General features: G+C 44.5%; 1 protein-coding gene across 3 annotated transcripts in view; it reads right to left on the bottom strand.

The window, feature by feature from the left end:
- LSAMP (limbic system associated membrane protein) overlaps positions 1 to 25,219 on the bottom strand; it is a 699,205-nt gene that overhangs the window by 266,185 nt on the left and 407,801 nt on the right. For all 3 annotated transcript variants that reach the window (XM_053312266.1, XM_053312265.1, XM_053312267.1), the window contains one exon: positions 12,239 to 12,364. In XM_053312266.1, the coding sequence (XP_053168241.1) occupies positions 12,239 to 12,364 (126 nt within the window). The remainder of the gene's footprint in view (positions 1 to 12,238; positions 12,365 to 25,219) is intronic.

Raw genomic sequence — 25,219 nt, 5'->3', positions numbered from 1 at the left:
AATGATGCTCAGCAGCAAGAAGAATGAACAATGCTTCTGGGAAGTGGGATTCAACTCATTATTGCTGGGCACATTAAAAACAACAACAACCAGCATTCCCCACAAGTCATCAAAATGACCCCAAGATTCTCAGTGTGCTAATATGGTGGCAATTTGCAGGATGGGAACAACATTTCAGATCAACCCAAGACCCATATTTTAACTTGTTAGTGACAATGGTATCTCTAGGCAGGGTTGGGAGAGACTCCAGCCTGAAACCTTTAAAGAGCTGCTGCCAGTCACTGTAGACAATACTAAGCTAGAGGGACCAGTGGTCTGACTCAGCATAAGGCAGCTTCCTATGTTCCTAAAGTGGGCAGGAACAGAAAGGTACAAAGAGCTGGCAAAACATTATGTCCTAGCAAAAATGTAATTCTCATTCACTGCTGAATGAATTCTAATCACTCCTTAGCTTGGTGGCAAAGCACTATGAAAATATTTGGGGAAAGAATGCACAAATAATCTACTTTATTGCAAATTAGTGAGTATGAAGATTTTTTTTTACTATCTCTCTCTTTAAATATCTTTCAAACTAATTTCCATTTTTATAGAATAATTGCAATGCCTCTAACTTGCCTGGAAGCCATGTTTCTTGCAACCAGCTGAGAGCTACCTATTGTCCACCCTTATGCTGAGTCTCAAACTGCCTTTTGAAAATTCTGCCTTTTGAGTCCCAAAAATACTTGCAGCTTGGTTAAGTTTGATATGATAAGCAATTCCTGAGCATGCCAGCAGAGACGGTCATCACAACTTTGCAGTTCACTAGCCCTGCTCGGATAATAAAGAGGGCAATGTTGGTGCTGAGACAGTAAGGTAGTTTCCCCTCTCCTCTTGCTCATCCCAGATCCACCTGTTTACTGCACAGTAATGGCAGAACAGTCATGAAGAATGAATCAGGAGCTGATGTCATCCTAAGAAAAAGCATTTTAGATTTCATTACCAGAATACCTCCCAGAATTAAAGCTGATTTGCATTGATATTTGCCATGTGAATTATTAAAGGGTTTCTTTCCCCATACCTCAGCCCCCTCCCCTTTCCTCAGGCTTCAGTGCTGCAGTCGACAGCAACTGTGACAATTTAACTATCTCACCGGAGAGAAAACGGGCTTGCTACAGGCAGCTCCTGGGCTTGGAAACTGGTGGCTGATGTGAGAAAAATGTCTGATATTTCTGCATATCTAGCAGAACAGGAGGCGAGGGAGGGAAGCAAAAGCCTGCTTTTGGAAAGAAATATGCCTTTACCTTCTCCCATCTATCTTTCAATTGATGACAGTATAAAAGCACCATTTATATAGAAGTGAAATACCAAGAGTCTCCCCACCATAAGGTTTTGAACAGTGACTCAAATGTCTAACACAAAAAGGGGATGGATCTATAATATGAAGTGATGAGCACAGGAGAAAGAGCTTTTGAGATTTTTGCACCCGGGGTTGCACACGGCACAATACAAATGGGCTATGGAGAAAGCAAGTGGTAGGTTACATTGTGAGGGGGTTCATGGGATGTCATTGCAAGGTTGGTGAGGGAGATCCTGCTCTGGTGCTGAGGCTTTAACTCACTGGGATCCTTTACTTCCCTACTATGTTTTTATGTATTTTTAAAATTAATGAGAGAATCTCCACTATGCTTCATATATAAACCAACTGCAAGTAGGTCATTCTGAGTATAGCTAATGCTTGGCCAGTGAATTTGGCACGTATAGAGGGCCCTAGAAAGAAAGGATTGTAGTGGGGGTGGGGGGATAGTCCAGAAACTTCCCAAGGGGGAAAAAGGTGACTTTGCAGGAAATGTTTTAGAGATCATAAGGGCTCTTGTAATATATAGTTGGAACTGTAAATTTCCAACTATATAGGACTCATAATTACCTACATTCACCCACAAAAATAAACTGCACAAAGAGATTCAAATGACAGGTTAATCAGACTTGCATTGCACTCTCTGTTGCATAACTAAATTGGTGAAAGATCACAAGGCATGATTTACAAAAGGTCTGCAAATGGATACACATATCTTGCTAGAGATATGTACATACACATATATTATACAGTGTGTGCATGTGTGCACGTGCACATGTGCATGCATGCAGAGGTGCTCTAACCCCCAGACCTTGGGGATCCATTATGTGGCCTCTATGGTCCGGGGGACCTCCAAAGGGACAGGGGGCCTCTGGCAACCACCCCGCGCCTGCCCCACCAAACCTCCTTGTTGTTGTTTTAATTACAGCCACTGTGCGGCTGAGGGGTGGCTACCAGGGGGTGAGTGGTGGCTGTAATTTAAAAAAACCCCACAGAGGTTCAGTGATGGGCCCCCAAAAGTAGGTTTTGGGGGGCCTTGTGCACGGGGGGGGGTCACAGCTGGGCGTTCCAAGTGCCCAAATTATCTAGGTGTGCTGCTGTGTGTGTGTGTGTGTTGTTCTTGCCATATTTCCAGTGCAATATGCTTTCTGGCAGGGGGCAAGTGTAACCAAAATACTGTGACTGGGAAGGTGAGAGCCTCAACCTCCATAACATCAGAGCACCTGCAGCATCAAAAGGGTGAGCAGAGCTAAATAACTGGGGTGACTTCATTAATGCAGTTGTCTCCATAGCAGATCATTCTTCCATCACAAGTATTTGAAGTTTATGGGGCTGCAATAGGGAGACTGTAGAAGTGAGGTCATATACTCCTCTCCCCAACAGTCCCTTATCAGCAGTGTCTGGGCATTTTATGCCCACCAAAGCTGTTTCCCCTTCTCTTCATCCCTTTTCTAAGCCTGCACACATTCAGAAAATTTGGATTTGACCTGATCCAAATTTGACAATATTGGATTAGGATTCCATGGCTTCTGGTGATATCAGATACCAGATCAGATCCAGAAGTTGAATCTTGACATAAATTCAGATCCCCCGCCCCATAGTGGTGAATGAGAATTTAAAAACAACAACACCACCAAAAACCATCAGTTGCTCCTAGGGCCTCAAAACATGCTATACGTGGGGAAGGAGGTCAGGGCCCCCTGTAGTGAATTTTAAGATAATTGGTCTATGCCCAGATTCTGGGTGAATTTTTGAATGTTTTGTAATTTTTTTAAAAAAGGCTAAAAGTTGTGAAATCTGGCTTGTTTCAAGCAAGAACTTTACAAAATGTTCTGGATATGAAGCCCCCATTTGGTCCATCATTCTACCCCAATGTGGAAGAAAAGGATATCCCTTTGATTTTATATTAACTTTTTCTTCCCCATTGCAGGAACAGGCAGACCTTTTAAAAGAGATTAAAATGATGTCACTAAAGATGGGCACGAATCAGATTTTGCAAGCTCGAATCAAATAGCAGAATACTCAGATCGATCCATCAAAACAGGAGCCATTGCTAGCTGTTTCAACAAATCAACTAGAGTGATGGCCATAGGAAACAATGGGGAACACGAATCACCCCAATGTTCTCCATGGGTAGGCCCTAGGGACACCAAAGTGGGCTGAGTAGAAGGGCATGATGAGTACTACCTACCATTCAACCCACAGAAGAAATGGTCAAACAGGTGATTAATTTCTTTTTTTACCTTTCCCCCCAAACCCCATAGGATCCACTATTTCAAGGCAACCCCGCCTTGAAACACACAGCAGAACAGAAGCACACAGTCCCTCCCAATACAGAACACTGTATTTTGCCAAACACACAGTCCAAAAATGGTCAAGAAAGAATCACAAACCCAGAATCCCTGCCAGCAACAGTGCCTGCCCTGCAGTAACAGCATTGGCACGAGTTGCTCTCTCACACACAATCACTCCTTACTTCAGCATTGCAACAGCTGCCATAGCAGCACCCTTAGCATCTAGCAAACATAGCCTTAGAGAGCGCCTTCTTCTGTATGATCCCCATTGCACGTTGAGTTCATCTGGAAAGGTCTGTCTCCATTTACCACCGGTATATCTGGTGGTGACTCAGAGCTGAACCTTCTCTGTAGCAGCTCCTGGCCTATGGAATGCACTCCCAGCAGATTTCATTGTTGGCCTTTAAGAGAGCCCTAAACACTTATTTGTTTGGCCTGGCTTTCCAGGGCTTTGAAATTGTTTTTAAGTATTTTAATTGGTTTTTAAATGGCTCTGAATTATTTAAAAATTGTTTTATATTGTTTTAAGCAGTGTTTTTTTAAATGGTGTCTGTTTTTAATGTCTCTTTTTTTAATGCAGTATGAGAGGATGCCTTTCAGCATCTTCCTATATTGCTGCTGCCCAATATAGTACCAGCGGGAATTTGAACCAGCAACCTTCAGCTTGTTAGTCAAGCATTTTCCCCGCTGCACCACTTAAGGTGGTATGCACAAAACTACATACCCCTATATTTTTTACAAATCACTTAACTTGCTTTCTTATGGTCAAATGTACATTATGGCTAGCTTCAAAGCTATTCAGTGTCCAGAAGGAAGCCCCACTATGTTCAATGAGACTTACATCCTAGTAAGTACTGTAAAGGTTGCAACCTTATTACCTCCTAAAACTGTTCTTCCCTTTTAACAGGCCAGGATACCCATTTCTCAATGTCATCAATTGTAAGATTTAGTATAATCACAATTAGTGACCACTTCCCATATCCTATTCAGGCTGTATGATCTGAATAGGCAGTGATGGACTGGATGAGGGATAACAAATGTAGACTGTATCCAAATGGGATGGAAGTTATTATTGTGCAGGGTCAGTACTCAAGAGAAAATTTTGATCTTTCACTTTGGATATGGGCACACTTCCCCAGAAAGAACAGGTAAGCAGTCTGGGAGTGCTTTTGGATCCAAACATCTCCCTGGTGTCTCAGGTTGAGGTGGTGGCCAGAGATGGTTTCTATTAGTTTCAGCAGATATGCAGCAGCATCCATTTCTTGAGATAAACAACCTCAGAACAGAGCTCAGAACTTACATATGCTGTTAACCTACTACTGCACTATGTGAGGCTGCAGGGGCATATCTAGGGTAGAGCAGGCAGGGCATGTGCCCCGGGCACCATTTGAAGGGGGGGCACCATTTTTAAAAATTATTTTTTAAAATGGCCACCAAAAACAAAATGGCCACCGCACATGCGCAAATGGCCTCTGTGAGGCCCTAGGCTATGCTATAAAATTAAATTTAATATAATATAAGTCACTGTACACATATTCAGATTGGCACTATGTACAGAGAATCAGGGCTTGTGAATACTGAGCTCAAGCTTATGAGCTAGGATTGTATTCATTTGCTCTTACTTTGCTTCTTGTGATAAGTGAGTTAAATGTGATGCCTTAATAATATGGCTATTAATGGTGAGTTTGTCTTTGAATCAGTGTGAAATCCTTAGTATTAAGGCTCACTGGGAGTTTCTTGCTCTCTTTCTCTCATTTGAACTGTCTTTCTAAAATACTAGAATATATTCCAAGCAGTGACACAGTTTACTCTGCATATCCTTTAATGATTTTCAGAGTATCTGGGAAAAGTCAAATTCTCCATTTATTTTAAAAACTTATGTAATAGTGATGCTACAATGCATAGTAGAGCATTAGACAGGCACTTCTGTTTAGCTTTCCAAGTACACATCCGCATAGTATTTGGGTATTTCATGAGCCCCAGCATACTGAAATTTGTAGTTTTCTGGCTTTTTTTGGTCTGGCTACGTCCACTGCTAAACAGTTTTTGAAATATTAAAAGATTAACGAGTTTGACTTGTATTTTTCAGCTGATATTATAGTAAAGCTATCTGAAAGATGGGTGTCAGATGTTTTGCACAGGGGGCGCAATTTCAGTGCTTGCCCTTGGCGCTATTTTCCCTAGATACACCTCTGTGAGGCTGCCTTTGAATGTAGTCCGGAAACTGCATTTGGTACAGAAGGCAACAGCCAGGTGGGTCCATGGGTCATCTAGGAAGGACCATTTTACTCCTCTACAGGTGCCCTTGGTATCCATGAGGGTTCCATTCTCTGCTACTACTGCGGATACCAAAACCACAGATACCAAGCATTAAGCCAATGGGAACTGGGGCAGGGGCAGGTTCCAGGAAGCTGGAGAAAAGGACAAAATCAACAAAAAAGCTGGAAAAGGTGGGAGGGAGTGCCCTAGCATGCTACGCGGGTCCCCAGCTGTCCAGGAATGCCCCCCCAATGCCCCAATTTTCACACAAAAAATCATAGGAAAGTGCCCCCCCACACACACACACAAAAGGCACAAAATGGCTCCTTTTCTTAATATGACATCAAAGATCATTTCTGGCTGTCATTTCCAGCCACCCTAAACCCATGAATATGCAGAATTAACCCTCTTTTAACCATTTTTTTAACCTATGCCACGGTTGGATGTCAATTACTCAATTGCAGATAGGTGGATCTGTGGTCAGTGAAATTCTGCTGTTCTAAAATAACTACACTGGCTACCAATAAGTTTCTGGCAAAATACAAGATGCGGGTTAGAACCTCTAAAGCCCTCACCAGGGTTTCTTAAGCTTGGGCCCGCATATGTTGATGGACTACAACTCCCATCACCCCCAGCCATGTCTATTGTGGCTGGGGATGATAGAAGCTGTAGTCCATCAACATCTGGGGGCCCAAGGTTAAGAAACCCTGCCTTAAACAGTTTAGGCCCTAGGTATTTAAAAGCATGTCTTCTTTGCTATGAGCCCCATCACCCATTGAGATAGTCTGCAGTTGTCACCAGCTTGTCTGGCTACACAGGGAGGGACCTTTTCTGTTGCTGCCCTGAGACACTGAAACACGCTTCCTGCTGAAATAAGAGCCAGCCCAACCCGGGCAACTTTTTAAAAGTCTCTAAATATTTATTTCTTAACCCATTTTAAAACACACTTCAAAGCACACCTGAGTGGCTGGCACATTTACACCTAGTACTAATAACAACAGAAGGGAACAAGCTGGCACATCTGCATTCAGTGGAGGAAAAAATTTAATTGACTTTAATATTATGTTTATTGCTTTGTTGTGAACTGCCCTGAGACCTTGGTTTGGGGCAGTATATAAATATGTTAAACAAACAAACAAACAAATAAATAAATAAATAAATAAATAAATAAATAAAGGCGCAGTGGTAAAACTGCTGCCCTGTAACCAGAAGGTTACAAGTTTGATCCTGACCAGGGGCTCAAGGTTGACTCAGCCTTCCTTCCTTCCGAGGTCGGTAAAATGAGTATCCAGAATGTTGGGGGCAATATGCTAAATCACTGTAAACCGCTTAGAGAGCTCCGGCTATAGAGCGGTATATAAATGTAAGTGCTAGTGCTATGCTGTAAGTGCTAAATAAATAGTTTTGAATTGTTTAAAGATCTTCATTTTGTGTTAATCTGTTTTATGTTGTAAACTGCCCAGAGTTGGAAGTTTTGGGCAGTCTACAAATCTGTAAGTAAGTACGTATGGCATACAGAGGACCAGTAATGGGACTTCCCGCTGCTCATTTTCACAGCAATTAACATTCACTTAACTCAAATGCTCCATGCAGGATGCAGGATGACTTCCTTGACAATATTACGAGAAATTACTAGACAGCAATGAAGACTGAAATGCCAACAAGTAGGAAGATCAAACACTCTGATAGCCCTTCACATTAAAATTATGCCTTGGAAGTTAACAGATTGCAAGTATATAACTTAATTAAAGGTGGGGGAAAATAGGACACATTTCCAAGCACACCTCAGTGGCTGGCACATTTACACCTAGTACTAATAACAACAGAAGGGAACAAGCTGGCACTTCTGCATTCAGTGGAGGAAATATTCTCGCTTCCTGGCTCTGTTCACATTCTCTTATTGGCTCTCTGCCCTCCTTCCGCCCCATTTCTTCTTGGCAGCATTCTCTTCTCTTGCTTATTATTATTGCTGTTTCTACTGGGGATGGAACTAAGCAGCAAAATATAACTTGTGATTTTTTTTAACCACCACCACTACTAATAATATTATTAGCATTAGTACTATGAATTATAACCTATAAGTATCCTAGACAGTAAGGCTGTCCTCACAAGCAGCCTAACTCAGGCTAGGGCAGACTAGACTAGGGTAGGCTGCTCATGTGGAGCGCCAGGATCCATATGGATCCTGGCAATCCTGCCCAGCCAAATCCAACTTCCAAGCCCGGCCGTTAGCCAAGGTTAAGAGTGCCATTGTGCCCTTAACCCGGCTGCCAGGATCATATGAGGGTTTGGGCTGCTTGAAGCTCGAACTCACACAGAGTTGGGCGCCTAGAGCAACCATCTCATTGGGGTATCTCACTGCATGGTGCATTGTGGGATACCCAGAAGCCGGGGCACATTGTCCTGACCTCTGGAGATCCATGCTGCTGCATCGTGTGGGAACACAGTCCGTTCTCCCAGCGGCAATTTTCAATCATCCTGTGAAACCCTGCCTTCTCCCCCGCACCTGCCCACCCGCCCTGTCAGTCATGAATATAACCTCCGTGTCAAACATTACCTCTCTTCTGCTGCAATAGAGTGAAGTACCTTAGCTTCAGGGTAGTCACCTCTGTGTTATTGTTTTCTAAGGATTATTGTAGTAGTAGTTGTTGTTTAAACAGTCAGACAGGTGTTATTGACAGGTTTGTTCTATCCAGACATCGAGTCCTTCCCAAGGACCTGGAATGGCTGAATTTTATTATCAATATTGTTGCTGCTATTGTTATAGATATTGTCACAGAATATAGGCTGTTCCCAGTAAAGTTGCTTTTTGTAATTGGTTAATGGTAATTTCTGTCCACCCTTCCAAAAATGGCTCAGGGCAGTTTACACAGAGAAACAATATATAAATAAGATGGATCCCTGTCCCAAAGGGCTCACAATCTAAAAAGAAACATAAGACAGACACCAGCAAGAGTCACTGGAGGCAATGTGCTGGGGGTGTGTGTGTGTGGACAGGGCCAGTTACTCTCCCCCTGCTAAATAAAGAGAATCACCACATTAAAAGGTGCCTCTTTGCCAAGTTAGCAGGGCAGCTTGGCAACTTGTACCTTTGACTGTTGCTTGACAGGCAGAAATACAAAAAATGCCGGTTTTCCATGCATGCAGATGTAGTGATGGGGGAGCTATGCCAACTGTTGGAGTTATGTATGTCAAGTCCAGGAGCTCTCTCAGCAGCCCTACTTAGCTTAGTCCAGAGGAGAAACTGAAAGGTTTGGCTCACAATTTGCTAATCCTCCCTCTGATTTAAGGGCAACTGAACTGAAGTTAATCTCTTAACTTTCCAATTCCTATCATTCCCTCTTCTCTGTCTCTCTCATTTCTGATCTGTGCTTCTTGTTTAATTTCACAGTATTACTTGCTCTTGAAATTTCTGCTATGACAGCATTAAGCTCCTCTAACACCTTTGCTCCTAAGTATGTTGTCAAATGTCTTCTTTTTAAGAGGATAGCATCCCAGTCTGAATACTTCTGTGTTCACCATTAATCGGAATAAAACCTCACTCACTCCCCAGGGGAATCTCATCTAAAGAGAGGGTGTGTTTCTATATTTTGGGTCTACCTCAGGTTATTGCCAAGGATAGATTAAAATGGGTCTATCCAGCAAATGATTGAGATCATCAACATTAAGAACACATTGGATAAGGATGTGCAAACCACCGGGAGAGGGGCTGGTCTGAGGGTGAGTTGAGCCAAGCCCCTGCCTCACGAGTTAGCTTGATGGCTATTCTTGTAAAGGGGGATCTGGCAAGGATTCCCATTTACAAATAAATGGCCGTGGTTGGGGGCAAGGGTCTCAGGCTGTTCTTTACCTTGAAAAATCAAGCCACTGTGCAGTGGGACAGCGGCAGCCTGCTGGTCGCATGAAGAGTGACACGGCAGCAGTGGGGCAGTGTCTCAATGACAGCCCATGCTGGCTGCAGGCCATTTCGGGTTTCTCTGTGCATCTATGCAGAAAGGCCCAAAATGGGCCACAGCTGGCCCGGACTGTCACTTGGGAAGCCAACGGGAGAGTGGAAGGAACCCCTGCTGCTGCCTCCACTATCCCTGAGACGGCAGCTGCCCACCAGCTGCGGGGATGGTGGTGGCAGCAGGGGCTCCTTCCACCCTCCTGCTGGCCTCCCAAATGACCGCGGGCCATTTCGGACTTCTCTGTGTACAAATGCACAGAGGCCCAAAACAGCCCACAGCCAGCCTGGACTGTCATTTGGGAAGCCAGTGGGCAAGTGGAAGGAGCCTCCGCCACTGACTCCGCCCCCATTCCATCACACAGTGGCTTAATTTTTCAAGGTAAAGGACAGCCTGAGACCTTTTCCCTCACCGCCCCCTCACCACTTGTAAAGTATCCTTGCTGTATTCCCCTTTACAAATATAGCTGTCGAGCCCCTCAAGCTGGCTTGGTGGTGGAACCAGACCAGACCGGGCTCGATCGAGCTTGAGCCGCCTGGGACAGCTCAAATCTTTTCCAGATTTGAGCTGAACAGGGCAACCCGGTTCCATGAACATCCCTAAAATATGAGTCATGACAGTCAGTACCAGAAGTTGAATTTCCACAGTTCTTCCTACATCCTTTGAGAAATGGTAAATATTTTTGCTAAAACTCAAGTGAATCTGAGAGATTCTGAAAAACAAACACTACATGTACCATTCTGTATGTGGATGCATGGTCCTACAATTGGATAGTTTTGCACAAAATTTTAGGTGATATGAACTCTGACAGGCTATGTATCACCCAAGAATACAGCAGTAATCCTATTGGTGAGCATATCATCCTCAGTTTTTAAAAGACTATTTTAAACTAGTACAGCATTTACTGGACAGTGCAAAAATCTGTATTGCCATTTTATGGAAAGACTCAAGTATGTGACTTAAAATGTTATTGAGATTTGAGTATTTTATGACATCCTTTTAAAGGTCGCTGTGCATGAATTCATGTTGTGGGAAAGCATGTTATACTTTGCCATCATGTTGCATGAACTATTACAGCCACATGACATATTTGCTTTTCTACCATACTTAATTATTCTCCATTAAATATTGAAAAAATGACCCTTTCTTAAAAGCCAATGGAATCTGCATTCATCCTAAATATGGCCACCATGTCTTTTCTCAGTTGGGAGATTCCCATGCCATCCCTCATCTTTCTATCTGCCTGTCAATTCCCTTTCCCTATTCTGCAAACCAGGCCCACCCATTTTTTGCCATGTTCATACTAGCCATCATAGTATGAGCAAGCCCTTCATTGTAGGGTACAGTTTTTGGACAATCATTTCAGCATGTATGCTCAGACTGAACACAAAGGTGATGCAAACCCAATGAATTAAAGCCATGCATTTTTAGGCCCCTTCATACATTATTTTATTTAGTATTTATATTTTCATATCACTCTTTGTCCTAAGACCCTAGGGAAGTTAACAATGAGATAGAAACAATAAAAAGTTCAATAAAAACAACCTCAACATAATTTTAAAAACCCTCAATTTTTAAAAAAACTTCAGTATAATAACAAAATTACCTAGGTGTGACCTGGCTATGGCTTTCTGTTGAGTGTACTATGCTGTGTGTGAAGCAGCTATTAGTGTCAACATGTCCTTCATTGTCAACATGTCCTTAATACTGACATAAGGAAGACTTGTGAACATGAAATGCTGTATGGATACATAATCAGAAAGTTTCTTCTCTCTCCTAACTGACTGCCCTGTGGGTCAGGCTAATGACAGTGCCCTTTCCAAGGCAACCAAGCATTTAAGTATTAAAGGAAAAATTAAGTGGTCAATGGGCCTGGCTGGTTTCTCATCGAATCCCTAATAACACCTTGTGTTTTGTAACCCAAACAGAGAAAAATAACCCAAGCAGCTTTCTCCTTTGAACAAGAAAGAATCTATTCTCAGAAACAGTCTTTACTGACTTAAGGCTGCAGGTAGGGCGTGGCTATTGGCACCATACTGGAAGCCAATTCTGTGGTTTTGAAAGGCTCAATTCGAACTCATTATTAGAAGGGCAAGGCCTTTTATCTTTGTCTGCCACTAGTGATAGGTTTCCCTTATTGTTATATCTCTGCAACGACAAAGGCAGCTGGCTGTTAGATGAAAACAGCTACAAACAAGCAAGGAGGAAGTCTTGCTGTTGGAAGAATGTCTGGCACAGTCTGACGTAGAAATAACTTCATTACTTTGTTGATCCAATGGATTTGTTGATACACTCCTGGCAGTTTTGTAGGCTAACACACACGCCTGTTATGTGCAGGGGAGCAGGGAACAATGCAAGGCATTTAAGTAACAACAGGGTTCATGAGACAGTGTAGGGCTTCCTACCTGTAGGGGTGAGGTGTCTCCAGGTAATGACAGGTTCAGGGCGTCCATTTGCCATACACACCAGGGTCACATTACTGCCTTCATTCACAGTGACATCTGAAGATATGTTTGAGATCTTTGGTGGAACTATGGAAACAAAAAGATTGGACAATGTTTGCTCATGAGTGCCAGCATTTCCATTTTCTGAGGAGGTCTCCTGTACCCTTGGCTTATTATTCCCTCCCTAACTGCCCCATGTTTAGAGAGATTTAAAATCATGGTGAAGATACAAATTGAGGTGCTTCTGTCACTCACATACATGCTGTATGTGAATCCTACACGTCCTGGTGGCACATGTTGGCCCACATGCTGCACAGCAATACAAGACAGAAAAAGGACTCTGCCTTTGTAGGGAGCCTGGAGCTGAGCTGTGGCCAAGACTTGTTCCACAACCCTGCACACGGGGAGGGGGAAAAATCAGGTCGCTTCCTTCCTCTGCCCAGAGAAGCCCTTTTAGCTACCAGAGATATGTCTATGAGGGCTGTGAGACCCTCTTTGTGATGGCAGAGCCAATGTTCTACCTTAGTACTGCAGCACAACGTGTGGCCCCATATCTTTAAACATGGATCATACTAACCAGCTTGAAAGCAGCAGGGTGGTCTATTTCAAGTAGATAGCAGGTGAAAGGGTGTGCGTGTGAACCTTTATCCCCTACTATTTCCCCACTGGCCTACTGTTTTCTTTCATTTACTTTTCTCCAAGCTAAGATCCAACATGAGAATGGGACTGCAGCTCAGTGGCAGAACATCTGTTTTGTATTCAATCCCTGGCATTTCCAGGTATGGCTGGGAAAGACTCATGCCTGAAACCTTGGAGAAGAGAGCTGGTCTTGTGGTAGCAAGCATGACTTGTCTCCTTAGCTAAGCAGGGTCCACCTGGTTGCATATGAAAGGGAGACTAGAAGTGTGAGCACTGTAAGATATTCCCCTCAGGGGATGGAGAAGAGCAGAAGGTTTCGAGTTCCCTCCCTGGCTTGTTCATGATAGGGCTGAGAGAGGTTCCTGCCTGCAACCTTGGAAAAGCTGCTGCCAGTCTGTGAAGACAATACTGAGCTAGAAGACCAATGGCCTGACTCAGTATATGGCCTATGTTCCTATTGCTCATCAGTGTAGTCAACATTGAGCTAAATGGACCAATGGATCTGGCTTGGTATAAGGCAGCTTCCTACAGTCCTAAGACCAGAAATAAAGCAATCCACACAAAAAAGTAGCTGAAGGGAGGAACTGTACAAGGGAGAAGGGGACTTAAACAGAAAAAAAGGATTCAACATCCCCATCTTCTGGTACTCCTCTTGAAAGGAGAGGAGCCACCCCACTGCTTCTCACCTCTTCATCTCAACAGGCATTCTAACATCACAGGTCTGCAGCTATAATATTTAGTTTGCCCCTTCCCCCATTTCAAATCAAAGAGCCTGCACCCATGATTGTGACAATGCAGTTGCACAGAGGATTTTAACAGTATCTCTATATACCACACAGTTTCCATTTGAAGGTAAGATTGCACTGTCTCCTTTGGTATGACAGGAAGCTGAATTTGCTGTGAAATTCTCCCTACGATGCATATTTTTCTTTCGGAATTTGAGCTCTCACTTCAAAGAGTCCTTGTGATTCCACAAATAATCCTGAAAATGTGAACTGAGTGGAAACCAGTGCAGTATCTTGTGCCAGTACTATATTTAGCTACATTGGTACAGCTGAGTAAAGCAAATGTATATAATATTTGCTTGGTTCTTTGAATTTTGCCAAATCCATGAGTCAGCTTCCAGAGCACCAAGTAGAACTGAGCACAGAGGAAATTCAATGGCTTTGATTCGCTATGAAGCCTAAATAACCACAAGGTTGAGTCCTTTTATGCATTCATTTATCAGATCAATCTCATGCTTCCTTCAGGGGCAGCTTTCCCATGAGGCCAGGCCTTAGGTGACAGGTATGCCACAGGGTGGCAAATGCAGCTACTCTGTTCTGTACCACTCCTTGGGCCTCAGTTCACCTGTCTCCTGCCACTGCCCCATACCCAATTCTGCTGCCACCACCGCATATCCATCCCTCCCTACTTTGGCACCCTGCTCCTCACTGGCCCCCTGCCTCTTCGAGGAGTGATGGTTTTGTGGTAGCAAGCACGACTTGTCCCCTTAGCTAAGCAGGGTCTGCCTGGTTGCATATGAATGGGAGACCACATATGAGCACTATAAGATATTCCCCTCAGGGGATGAAGCCGCTCTGGGAAGAGCAGAAGGTTCCAAGTTCCCTCCCTGGCAGCATCTCCAAGATAGGGCTGAGAGAGACTCCTGCCCACAACCTTGGAGAAGCCGCTGCCAGTCTGGGTAGACAATACTGAGCTAGATAGACCAATGGTCTGACTCAGTATATGGCAGCTTCCTATGTTCCTACCTATCTTCCCCTTGCTTCCAGCCGCAGCTGCTGGAGTGCACCACTGCTGCCGAGTGCCAACTGTTTGCACAGCAAAAGGCAGTGTGGAGTGTACCTCTGGCAGCACTGGCTGGCTTCTCCTCTGCACTGCTTTGCCAATAACAGCCCCCCGCTGCCTCTTCCCTCCAGCACCACAGGAAACAAAGTGGACAAATATGATGATTGAAGGGGATGACAGTGAGAGAGAAAGAAGACACTGGTACTGGCTTCTCCTTTCTGCTGCTGCGTTGCTAAACTATACACACTCCACAGTGCCAGATGAGACTGGAAGTGAAAGGGAAGAGGGGAGGGAGTTGCATGGGTCAGTGAAGGATGTCTGGGTGGGCCCAATGAGGAGCAGGGCCAGTAAGGGGTAGGGCAGCATCAGCGCTGGCTCCTGCCTGGGACAGGGCCAGCAAGAGGTTAGAGGGGCTCATTGCCATTCATCAAATGGCAGCAAGCTGGTCCTGGGTAGTTTCATAACTACAACTTTCAGCCATCACTCCAGCTAAAACAACAAAGTGTCTTGTGGCACCTTAATGATGGAACAAATTTATTGCACCATAGGTTTTCATGGACTACAGTACACTTCATGAGATGTGGACTGTAGTCCATCAAAACCTATGGCACAATAAAGGTGTTATTCTTAAGGTGCCACAAGACTCCTTATTTTTTCTGCAGCTGACTAATATGGCTGTTCCTCTGGAAGTTTCTATCCACCTAGTCTAACCCAGTGCATGGAGACTCTCTTTTCCTGCTCTGCACCATCCCAGTGGGTGCTGGCCTCAGCATGCAGAGTTCTGCCATTTTGAGCACTATGAAAGTGAGTTTTAGTGACCTGTACATAAAAGTTGTAACATTTGAATAAGCTGGAAGAACATAGGCTCATGCCTCCAGTGGCTACCCTTTCCTCCCCCCCGACCCACCCCCCATAGCTTTTGGTACCTCAGAACTGTAATAGTCTCTCCAGCTGGCAACCCTATCGTTGTCAATCTCCCTAGAGACTTTCCTCTTGCTTGGAGGGCTTTAATGATCAACTGTGCATGCAAAAGGTCCCCAGTTCAATCCCTGGCATCTCCAGGTAGGGCTGGGAAAGGCTCCTGCCTGAAACTTTGGAGAAACACTGCCAAGCATTGTAGACAATACTGAACTAGATGGACCAATTGTGGGACTCCGTATAAGGCAGCTTCCTGTGTTCCTATCTCTATGTACCAGGGAGGAGCTATAATTGAGTGCATGGGTTCCAAGAACCCACAGACTCCTGCTTCCAGGGTAGGCTCCCTAGGGCTGCCTTGCTTGCTTCCCCCACTCTGTGGGCTAGCCACTCCTGGGGCTGCCACATGTGAATGGCATGGGGTGGGGCAGGGCGGGGTGGGGCAGGGGAGAGAAAAAGAAAGAGAAAGGGACTGCATGCCCTGAAGGAAGTGGTGGAAAAGATGAAGGCTCCAGCAGCACCACAAGGTTTCCCTTCTACCTGCCATATGCTGCACAATAGCCAAGTTGGGTGTTTGTCTTTTGGTTAAACTTAATTGTCCTACAGTTTTGAGCTGCATTTTGAACAGTTCAAAATGAATTTCATGTTGTATAAAATGGCAGACAGTGTGCCATATGGTGTTCACATTCCACATATACTTCACATCACGCCACTGCAAGTTGGGATCAAACAAACGCACGCACACCCACTCCATAAATATTTAGTGCAAAAAAAGTTTTGTTTTTTTCACCAGAACGCTGGTGTTTTTGTGCTAAAACACCAGTGTTCTATTGGGAAAAAAACTCTGGGCTATCCCTTTAAATGGCTTCCCTGCACTGAGGCCATTTAAAGGCTTGGAGATAGCCCAGTGTGTGTGTGTGTGTGAGCTGCTGTCCGGTTGCCACCTCCCCGCCACTGCTAGCGCTGCAATTTTAGACGTTCCTGCCAGGAGCAGTTCAAAGGTGCCTCTGTGCCTCTTCTTGAAGAGGCCGGCAACTGCAGGGGGGTGGCGGGCACCAAGCAGTCAAATCTCTGCCACTTCCCTGCTGGTGCTGCTGCCAGCTCTGCAAGGCACCTCTTCTTTGGCAAAGGGCAATAGTGGGCTGGGTCACTGGTTCCCCCTCCCCGCCCCGGCTGCAGGGTAATTTTTACAGGTAATTCCACATTACCGGTAATTTCAAGGCACCCCCAGTGCCTTGGTTTTGTTTTTAAATGCTAAAATGAGGCTCTCCTCCCCCTCCCTTCTCCCTTGCCCCATACTCGAATTGATTAGGGTAGATTTGACCCAAATCTGGCTGATTCGATTTGACTTCGAATGTAATCACGCCTTTTAAGGTTCATTTGATTCGAAGGACAAACACTCAAGCCAAACATTCGAGGCAGCCTATTTCGAGTTGAAACATTTCTAGACTGAAATAATTTGCACATCCCTAATATGTACTATGAATTGTGCCATTCGATTGATGCAACTTCTAGGTTTGTGCCAAAGTCAACCCAAGAACAATGTACCATCCACTAGGAGACATTCTGTATACACAATAATAATAAGTTCTTGAAATATTGTTCTAGTGCCAGTATAAGAAGAGCTGAAGAAAACATCACATCCCTAAAGAACCAAATACATCTAGTGTCTTTTATCTCCCAGGTTTCTCACACTATCTGCTCCAGTGGAGAAAATGGCCCCCTGGATCATGCATTTGTGGAATTTCATTTTGCTCAGGAGAAGTCCAGGACTCTGCTGGGAAAACTGGAACATGGGCTTTCCATAGACATAGAACTGAGTACAGAATAGTAATAGGAATGCCACAAGTCTATTGACAGGGTGCGCATAAACTGACAGACAAACTATTCTTCCCACTACATCATCTCTAGCCCTTGTGGCTTTCAAGCTCTAGTTTTCATGACAGGAACAACTCACATTGATGTAAATGATAAAGAGAATGAGACATGAAGACATACAAAAATTCCCAAGTGCAATCAGGGTTGCACTCAAGATGAAAGCAAGTGATTTGTTTCCACAAAACATTTGTGTGTCTCTTAAGCATCAATGGCACTTATAACAAAGAGGGAAAACATTTTCAAACACGCAAACAGACAAAACAGCTGCTCCGTGACACATATCCTTTACAGACAAAGGCTGTCCCTTTTGAGGGGATCTCTTGACGCCTCCTGGGTTAATACAACTGCAATAGCTAGACTCCCCTGGAAAGTCAGTTTGCCTGAACCGTTGGTCCTTGTGCTGGTTCCTTTCTTTTTTCACGTATAGTCCAAGCTCTTTCTCTACATCTTGTCATAATGCCATCTCTCTGCCCATGATGCTTTTCCTCTCTCCTCTCCTTCTCTTCTCTCTTTGCCTTGTCACCCATTCAAGGTCATTTGCTTCCCCCGCCCTCTTTTGTTCCATGTATTTTACTTATGCCTTCAGCTATCTTGCTTCTACGCCTGGGCAGAGAACAGGGAGAGGGGGAAATGGGAAGCCAGAGTAATGAGAGGTTGGCCTCTTCTTTAATACCACACCACTCAAGTTTATGTTTTGCGTGCCATTAGAATGTGAACTGTTGGTAGAACTCTTTGATCAGAAAGATTTCATTCATTTTAAAAGAAGAGTTGGACTGATTCACATCAGTATGCTCATAATTTGATAACTGCCCTGTGCAGTGCTTATTTGCTTATAGGAAAGAGTCAGCACACATCAAACCGGCAAAATAAACTTTCATCTATAATCTCACATCACCTGAAACAGAATGGTTTTTAGTCGAGTCCTTACACACATTCAGTTTTGAGTTACCAAATCAAGTACATTACCCCAAAGTTAAAACACACACCTTTTGGTGATTCATACCTCTTTATCCCCAAATTAGGGATGTGCACAGAACCAGCTCCCTTCAAGCCAATGGTGGGGCAGGGATGGCTTTTAGGACGGGGAAGGGTGCACTTACGCACCCCCTGCTGCGCTTCCCACTCCGGCGCTCTGAGTACAAATAGTAGCAGCATACCTCCTTGCCGCCCCATTGTTTCAGTGACTGGAAGTGACAGGAAGTGCCGTGCAGGTGCACGTGCATCGTGCATGCAACATGTGCCCGGCAACAACGTGCATATGGCACTTCCGGTCATGGAAACAACGGGGTGCCAAGGAGGTTTGCAGCTGCCCCGCCGGACTATTTGTACTCAGAGCACCAGAGGAGGAAGCATGGCACTGGGGGCGGGGGGTAAGTGCACCCTCCTCCATCCTTAAAGCCACCCCACCCCCACATTCAAATCAGTTCAAATGCGGGGGTTCTGAACCTATTCAGCATTTTAAGAATACAGGTTTGTGCACATCCCTACCCCAAATACATATAGAGATGTGGTTATCTTCCACCCTCTTTGACATTCTTCTTCGCCACTTCTTGGGATGAGAGAAATGAGCTCCTTGGAGCCCTCAACCAAAAAGGGCAAAGAGCAACCCATTAAAAACTCCATCTAGAAAAGAAGGAGTTTATAGCCATAAAAGGCTCCACAGGAGCTTCCCAATTAAGCCTTGAGAGTTGTAATTTCCTTGTCCCTGGCTCCTAATTAACATTTTGCAACAAATACAAAGAAACTAATCAGCCCCCAGGTGAAGATTAAAAGGGAGGGGGACATGCTGGCCATCACATATGCACACACACCTTGAGCAGTTTGGAGTTGACACCTTGCCTGCCACAATTAGCAGTCCTTTCCTGGGGCAACTAATTGGCAGCAAATTGGCCTCATTAGTCATTGTTAAGTTAAAGTGAATGAGAGGAGTGTGAGGAAGGAGGAGAGGGGATCTAAAGAGGGGGGCTGAACTGGTAAATAGGAGTGAGTGGCTAATTTCCCTATTCTCCATACTGTGGGCTAATCACTGCTCTTTACACCTATAACAAGCAGCAGCATGATGCCACTTCTGTCTGCATGGGTAACAATCTAAGCAAACTCTCAGCCCTTTGGGCCAATGTATGCTGAAGTCTATGAATCACTTGGAGGATGCAAAATGCTACATGAGCAGCCTGTTTGCATAAGAACAGCCCTGCTGGATCAGGCCCAAGGCCTATCTAGTCCAGCATCCTGTTTTACATAGAGCCCACTAGATGCCTCTGGGAAGCCTACAGGCAAGAGGTGAGGGCGTGTCCTCTCTCTTGGTGTTGCTCCCCTGCAACTGGTATTTAGAGGCATCTTGTCTCTGAGGCTGGAGGTGGCCCACAGCCACCAGACTAGTAGGCATTGATAGACCTGTCCTTCATAAATTTGTCCAAGCCCTTTTTAAAACAATCCAAAGTAGTGGTCATCACCACATCCCATGCCAAAGAATTCCATAGTGTGAAGAAGTACTTATTTTGTAGGTCCTAAATTTCCTGGTGTTCAGTTTCATGGGATGACCCCTGCTTCTAATGTTGTGAGATTTCTGCAAATTTCTCTGCAAAATTTAAATTTTGCAGAAACAGTTTCTGTGCTTTTTTGGTGGGGGAGTAAAACCTGTACACAGGAACAAGAGTGGCAGCTATCAGCAGTCAATACAGTTGGTTACTAAATCTGTGCTCTCTTAAAATATGTCACTATGAGAAATGATAATCAGTTTTATAACAACATGATTAGGCTCTCAACTACCTGTTTTCCATTTTCCTTCCCAAAAGAAAGGAATAAGTAGAGGTTAGTGGAAGAGGAGTAAGCAATTAAAGTAGACAGCAATTTTCCACAGCTAAACCAGGGAACTACCACGGGCAGAAAATGGAGATACCAAATAGGGGCAACCATAAGAATCTGATGAGATACCCAAGGCTGGGTCAACCATCCAGGTGCTTAATTTCTGGTTGTTGATATCTGTATCTGTACAACTGTACTGTATCTGTACTGACTGATACAACACATTATTTACTCATGATGTTTCGATACTGCTTTTCTGTGGAAGTGTTCAAGGAGGTTTACATTGTATGAGATAATCCAAAGAGAGCTAATAGAAAGAGATAATCCAATTAGGTGGAATGTCTGCAAATGGAGGAAATTCAGACAGGTTGGGAGCCAGGGGTAGTAGTTTGTCCCAGGCCAATGGAGGGTACAACTGCCACCCTCAAATGTAGGATATGTCCCCCGATATATCAGCACATGGCTGATGCACACTAGGTATACGCATATTAACCCAGGGAGAGATAAGGCCTCATTAACAGCCTCTTAAAGCCAGCCTTTTGATCTTTTAAAATCAGTTCACTTTGAGTTGTGGCCATCCTGCAAAGCTCCTATTTCATTTCAGAGGAGGATAGCTTGAAAGGCCTTGCTTCATTGGGAGGACTAGGAGATGCAGTGCTTGACATTTCCATCCATTCTCTTACCCACTTGTTGTGTAACAGCCAAAGACCAGAGAGGATGAGGACTAAGGTGTGTGGTGTCTTTGGTTAGCCCATTCATTGATACAGGCCAGCTTTTGAATGGTGCTTTAGTGACTTATTCCAGTCCTGGAGTCAAGGCGGGGCTAATAAATAGCAAGAAGAGCACTGAAGGCAGACTGCACTCCCCTCTCTATAAATAATATCTGTCTCATTAAACTGTTAATATTCCCGATTCAACTCCACTGTCTTGTCCTTGCGTACCACAACTCTCTCCTCTGGATTCTGCAGGGGGGGTGTCTAGTAGCTAACCATGTTTTAAGGCAATGAATTATGGCCAGAAGCTGGGTAAATCTTGTTTAAAGCACAAGTTCATATCACAAATGATAATAAAGTCCTTGGGCCAATTCAGACAAACCTCTGAACTTACCCCTTGAATGTATGAGGGAGAAGCATGGGTGTGGATGTCTCCCCCACACATTGTACTGTCACACTGTTACCTATCTATTCAAGGAGAAGGTTCATCCCTCAACACACAGAGGCTCTACACACAATCCCTAGAGCCCGGGAGGGTTCTGCAGGGAGAGCGGGCTTAGCCACTCTCCCCACAGACAGGCAGCCACTCTCCCCACAGACCCACTCTCCCCACAGACAAGCAGCCACTCGTTGCTGGGTGGCCAGACCAGCTGCCCACATGATTACCGGAGCTGGTAGGGTCTGCAGGGATCAGGGGCTGCCTGGCCCCTGGAAGTCACAGGATGCCCCACGCGACTGTGCCGGGCATTCTGGGGAGACCCCCGGGACCAGGAGGTTTGTTTGAGCCTCCCGGCAGGGGGCTCCTCATGTGTCACCATGGTGCGGAGCCACACCACGGCAGCACACGGTCAGAAAATCCAGGTTAGTGGAGCGCTCGCTCTGCTAACCTGGGTTAAGGGGAGGGCTACCTTGGTGGGCTAGACACCCACGAGCCCGGTGGTTCTCATTATGTTGGAAAACCAGGCTGGGCTCCTTTAGCCCAGCTTTCCCCCATCATGAGAATAGCCTCACAGATGTAAGACTTCTTCTGTTGAGGACTGTTTAAGATGAACCACACCGCTTTGCAATTACATGTCAGTATGCCTGGTGAGGGGAGACATGTTACCACAATCCTCCAGTACACATTTAAGAAGCTGGTTTGGTGTATCATCTGAATTGGCTCATTGGCTTTTCATCTACACAGAAATGTGTGACAAATACTTCACAAGATCAAGGGAGGGACAAAACCAAGCCTTTTCAGTCTTCATAATCTTGAACTTTCAAAACAGTTAAGATACCTATCTGGGGACTTGGGCCTAGCCCTGTGAATATTTTATTAGCCCCCCCCCCCCCCCGCATTCAGCCAGTAATCAAGCAGGCATTCTTCAAAGAGCACCTTTGAAGTGAGATCATTTCATTTCTTGATTAGAAGGAGGAAAGAGGGGGAAAGACTAGTCTATATCTCATAGCAAACCAAAATCCTTTTAGCAGAGTTAAATAAATGTTACATTCATAGAAAAAGAACTGCAAGAGGTTCTGCTTGCTAGGAACACAGCACAAATGTGCAAACAGAACCCTTAACCTGCTCAAAACTAAACCCAGCAATCTCATTTTACCTTTGCAATGAGGTTCACAGCAAATGTATTAAATTCAGTTAGACCAATCAAAGACCGAAGTCCCAGCAAAATCTGCATCAGAATCTACCAACATGTTCTGTCTTGACTATATTGCTGTTTGGATTTTAGAGGCAACACCTTACTCTTGTAAATGCAATTCGGAAACCCTCTTTTCCCAGAGGCAAGCCGCCTCTCTGCTGAAGTCACTGGATTTCATTCTCTGAATTTCAGGACTGTGGGCAAATACTTTAGCTATTATTATAGAGTAGAGTAGTCACAAATAATCCAATCAAAAAATGCATGTTCAGTGTTGCAGATACAGATGTATATGTGTAACAATATGTGTAACAAAATAACATCAGACCTTTTCTTCTTCTGCTTCTTCTTCTTCTTCTTTTGAGAAAAACTATTTGGCCATGGACAGTTTGCAGTGGAGAAGCAGGAGGGGCACTTAACCCTTTCTCTACCTGCCTCTTCTCACCTCCAAACTGGCTCTCTTAGCCACTCTCCCCCAGCAGAGATCTAAATGTGTGCTTAAAGGTAAAGGTAAAGTTGTGCCCTGGAGTTGGCGTCGACTCCTGGCTACCAGAGAGTCATGTGATTTTCTTTGGTAGAATACAGGAGAGGTTTACCATTGCCTTCCCTGTGCATGATGCCTTTCAGCACCTTCTTATATCACTGCTGCCCAATATAGGTGTTTCCCATTTTCAAACCAACAACCTCTTGCTCGGTAGGCAAGTCTGCTGTGCCCTGCTGTGCCATTAGGTGCTTACTAGTCCTATATAAGCACATTTGGAACCCCACAGAGAGCTCACAAAAATGTCTGTAAAGGTAAACACGCAGGAAGGGGCAAGTGGGAGCGGAGAAGCAGCAGGCAGGAAAAGGGTTAGCCTTGGAGGGTAGCAACAAATTAACTACGGGGCACAAATATTCCTGGCCTCAGAGGAAAGGAGAGTCCACTGGCTGGGTTACAGCTTGCTCTTTCCCCTAACCCCACCCCCAGGAGGAGAAGCCCATCTTTTGTTTTTGTTCCAGAGCCCACCTTAACCTAGTTTTGCCCCTGGTTAGTTCATTTCTCACTTCTGCTCTGTTCTAAATCAAATCCTCCCAGAATGGCATCTATCTATCTATCTATCTATCTATCTATCTATCTATCTATCTATCTATCTATCTATCTATCACATTTATATACCCCATATACCACCGCATATAAATATCTCAGGGCGGTTTATAACTTTAACAGCAACTAAAATCTAGAAATCATATAAAACTGATTAAAATTACCATAAATAAAACTTTAAAACCCTAACACATCACAAACTAAAAGCCTGATGAAACAGGTGTGTCTTCAAAAGCCATTTAAAAAGAACCAGAGATGGGGAGATTCTGATTTCATGTGGGAAACTAATTAGCAGCCAGTGTAGTTCTTTTAAAATAGGAGTAATGTGGTCTCTACAGATGGCCCCGGAGACCAGCCTGGCTGCCACATTCTGCACCAGTTGCAGTTTCTGAATGACGTACAAAGGCAGCCCAATGTAGAGCTCATTGCAGTAGACAAGCCTGATGTTACCAGCATATTCATTCATTCATTCATTCATTCATTTTCTATACCACCCTTTAAAAAATGGCCCAGGGCCCCTGCTTTATATGCAGAAGGTTCCAGGTTCAGTCCTTAGATGATAAGGTTCTCTAGTAGCAGGATGAAAAAGAACTTGGTAGCGTGCATAACTATTCATGGGAATAAAGCAGCAGGTTTAGCACATCCCTGCTAGAGTGAAATGGAGGTTCACTTGCACCCACCCTAAGCCATGCAAGTGCCAGTTTTTGAAAATAAAAATATGAATTCTGATCTCTATGTTTTCATAAATAACAAAACACCACATTTTGATTTGCAGGTGGAATGCAGTTAGTTTGGGCAAACTATGAAATGGAAACTGAAATGATATATCTATGGCAAAATTCTAGTCATTGGTCAAAGGATGAAACATATTAAGGTTGTTTCCATGACAATTACTGGGGTGGGCAGCAGGGAAGGCAGGGTTGAACCTACCTCCCCCCCTAGACAATTGGTTGTCCTCTGTGTGGTGTGTGGCTCATGCACCCACATGATCCACGCTGCTCTGAGCAGCATGCATTTCTGGATGCTGGGAAAACAAAGCATGGCCTCCAGGTGTCCCTAAATGCACTACTCAAGGAGCGTGGTACATTGAGGGCTTTCCCCTCAAACCAGGTGCTCTAGGCACCCGGCTCTGTGTCTGCTTGTGTGAAGCCCAAGCATAAACACAGTCCGTACCTGGGCAAAAGGGTGGGTAAAAATCCCGGCCTACCTGCGAAGGCAGTGCTGGGATCGGCCTCGATCCCAGCGCTTCACAAAAGCATCCCTATCTAGGTATGGCTGTGCAATCCTAGGCAGGCCTGCTCGTGCGAACAGCCTCGTTGTATCCTTGAAAATCTGGTTTAAAATAAAACATTCAGCAAAAAATGTTTTATGTATAGAATGAAGGAAAGAGAAGTAAGTTTACTAGAAACACTCTCTGGATGCTTTCAGCATACAGATTTGATACCAGGTAGAACTTTCTGATTAATATACTTAAAGGAGCCATGCTGTG

The sequence above is a fragment of the Hemicordylus capensis genome, chromosome 3, assembly GCF_027244095.1.
Source record: "Hemicordylus capensis ecotype Gifberg chromosome 3, rHemCap1.1.pri, whole genome shotgun sequence".
NCBI classification, from domain to species: domain Eukaryota; kingdom Metazoa; phylum Chordata; class Lepidosauria; order Squamata; family Cordylidae; genus Hemicordylus; species Hemicordylus capensis.
The sequence above is the reverse complement of the archived record's forward strand: the minus strand, read 5'-3'. Positions and strand labels throughout refer to the sequence as shown.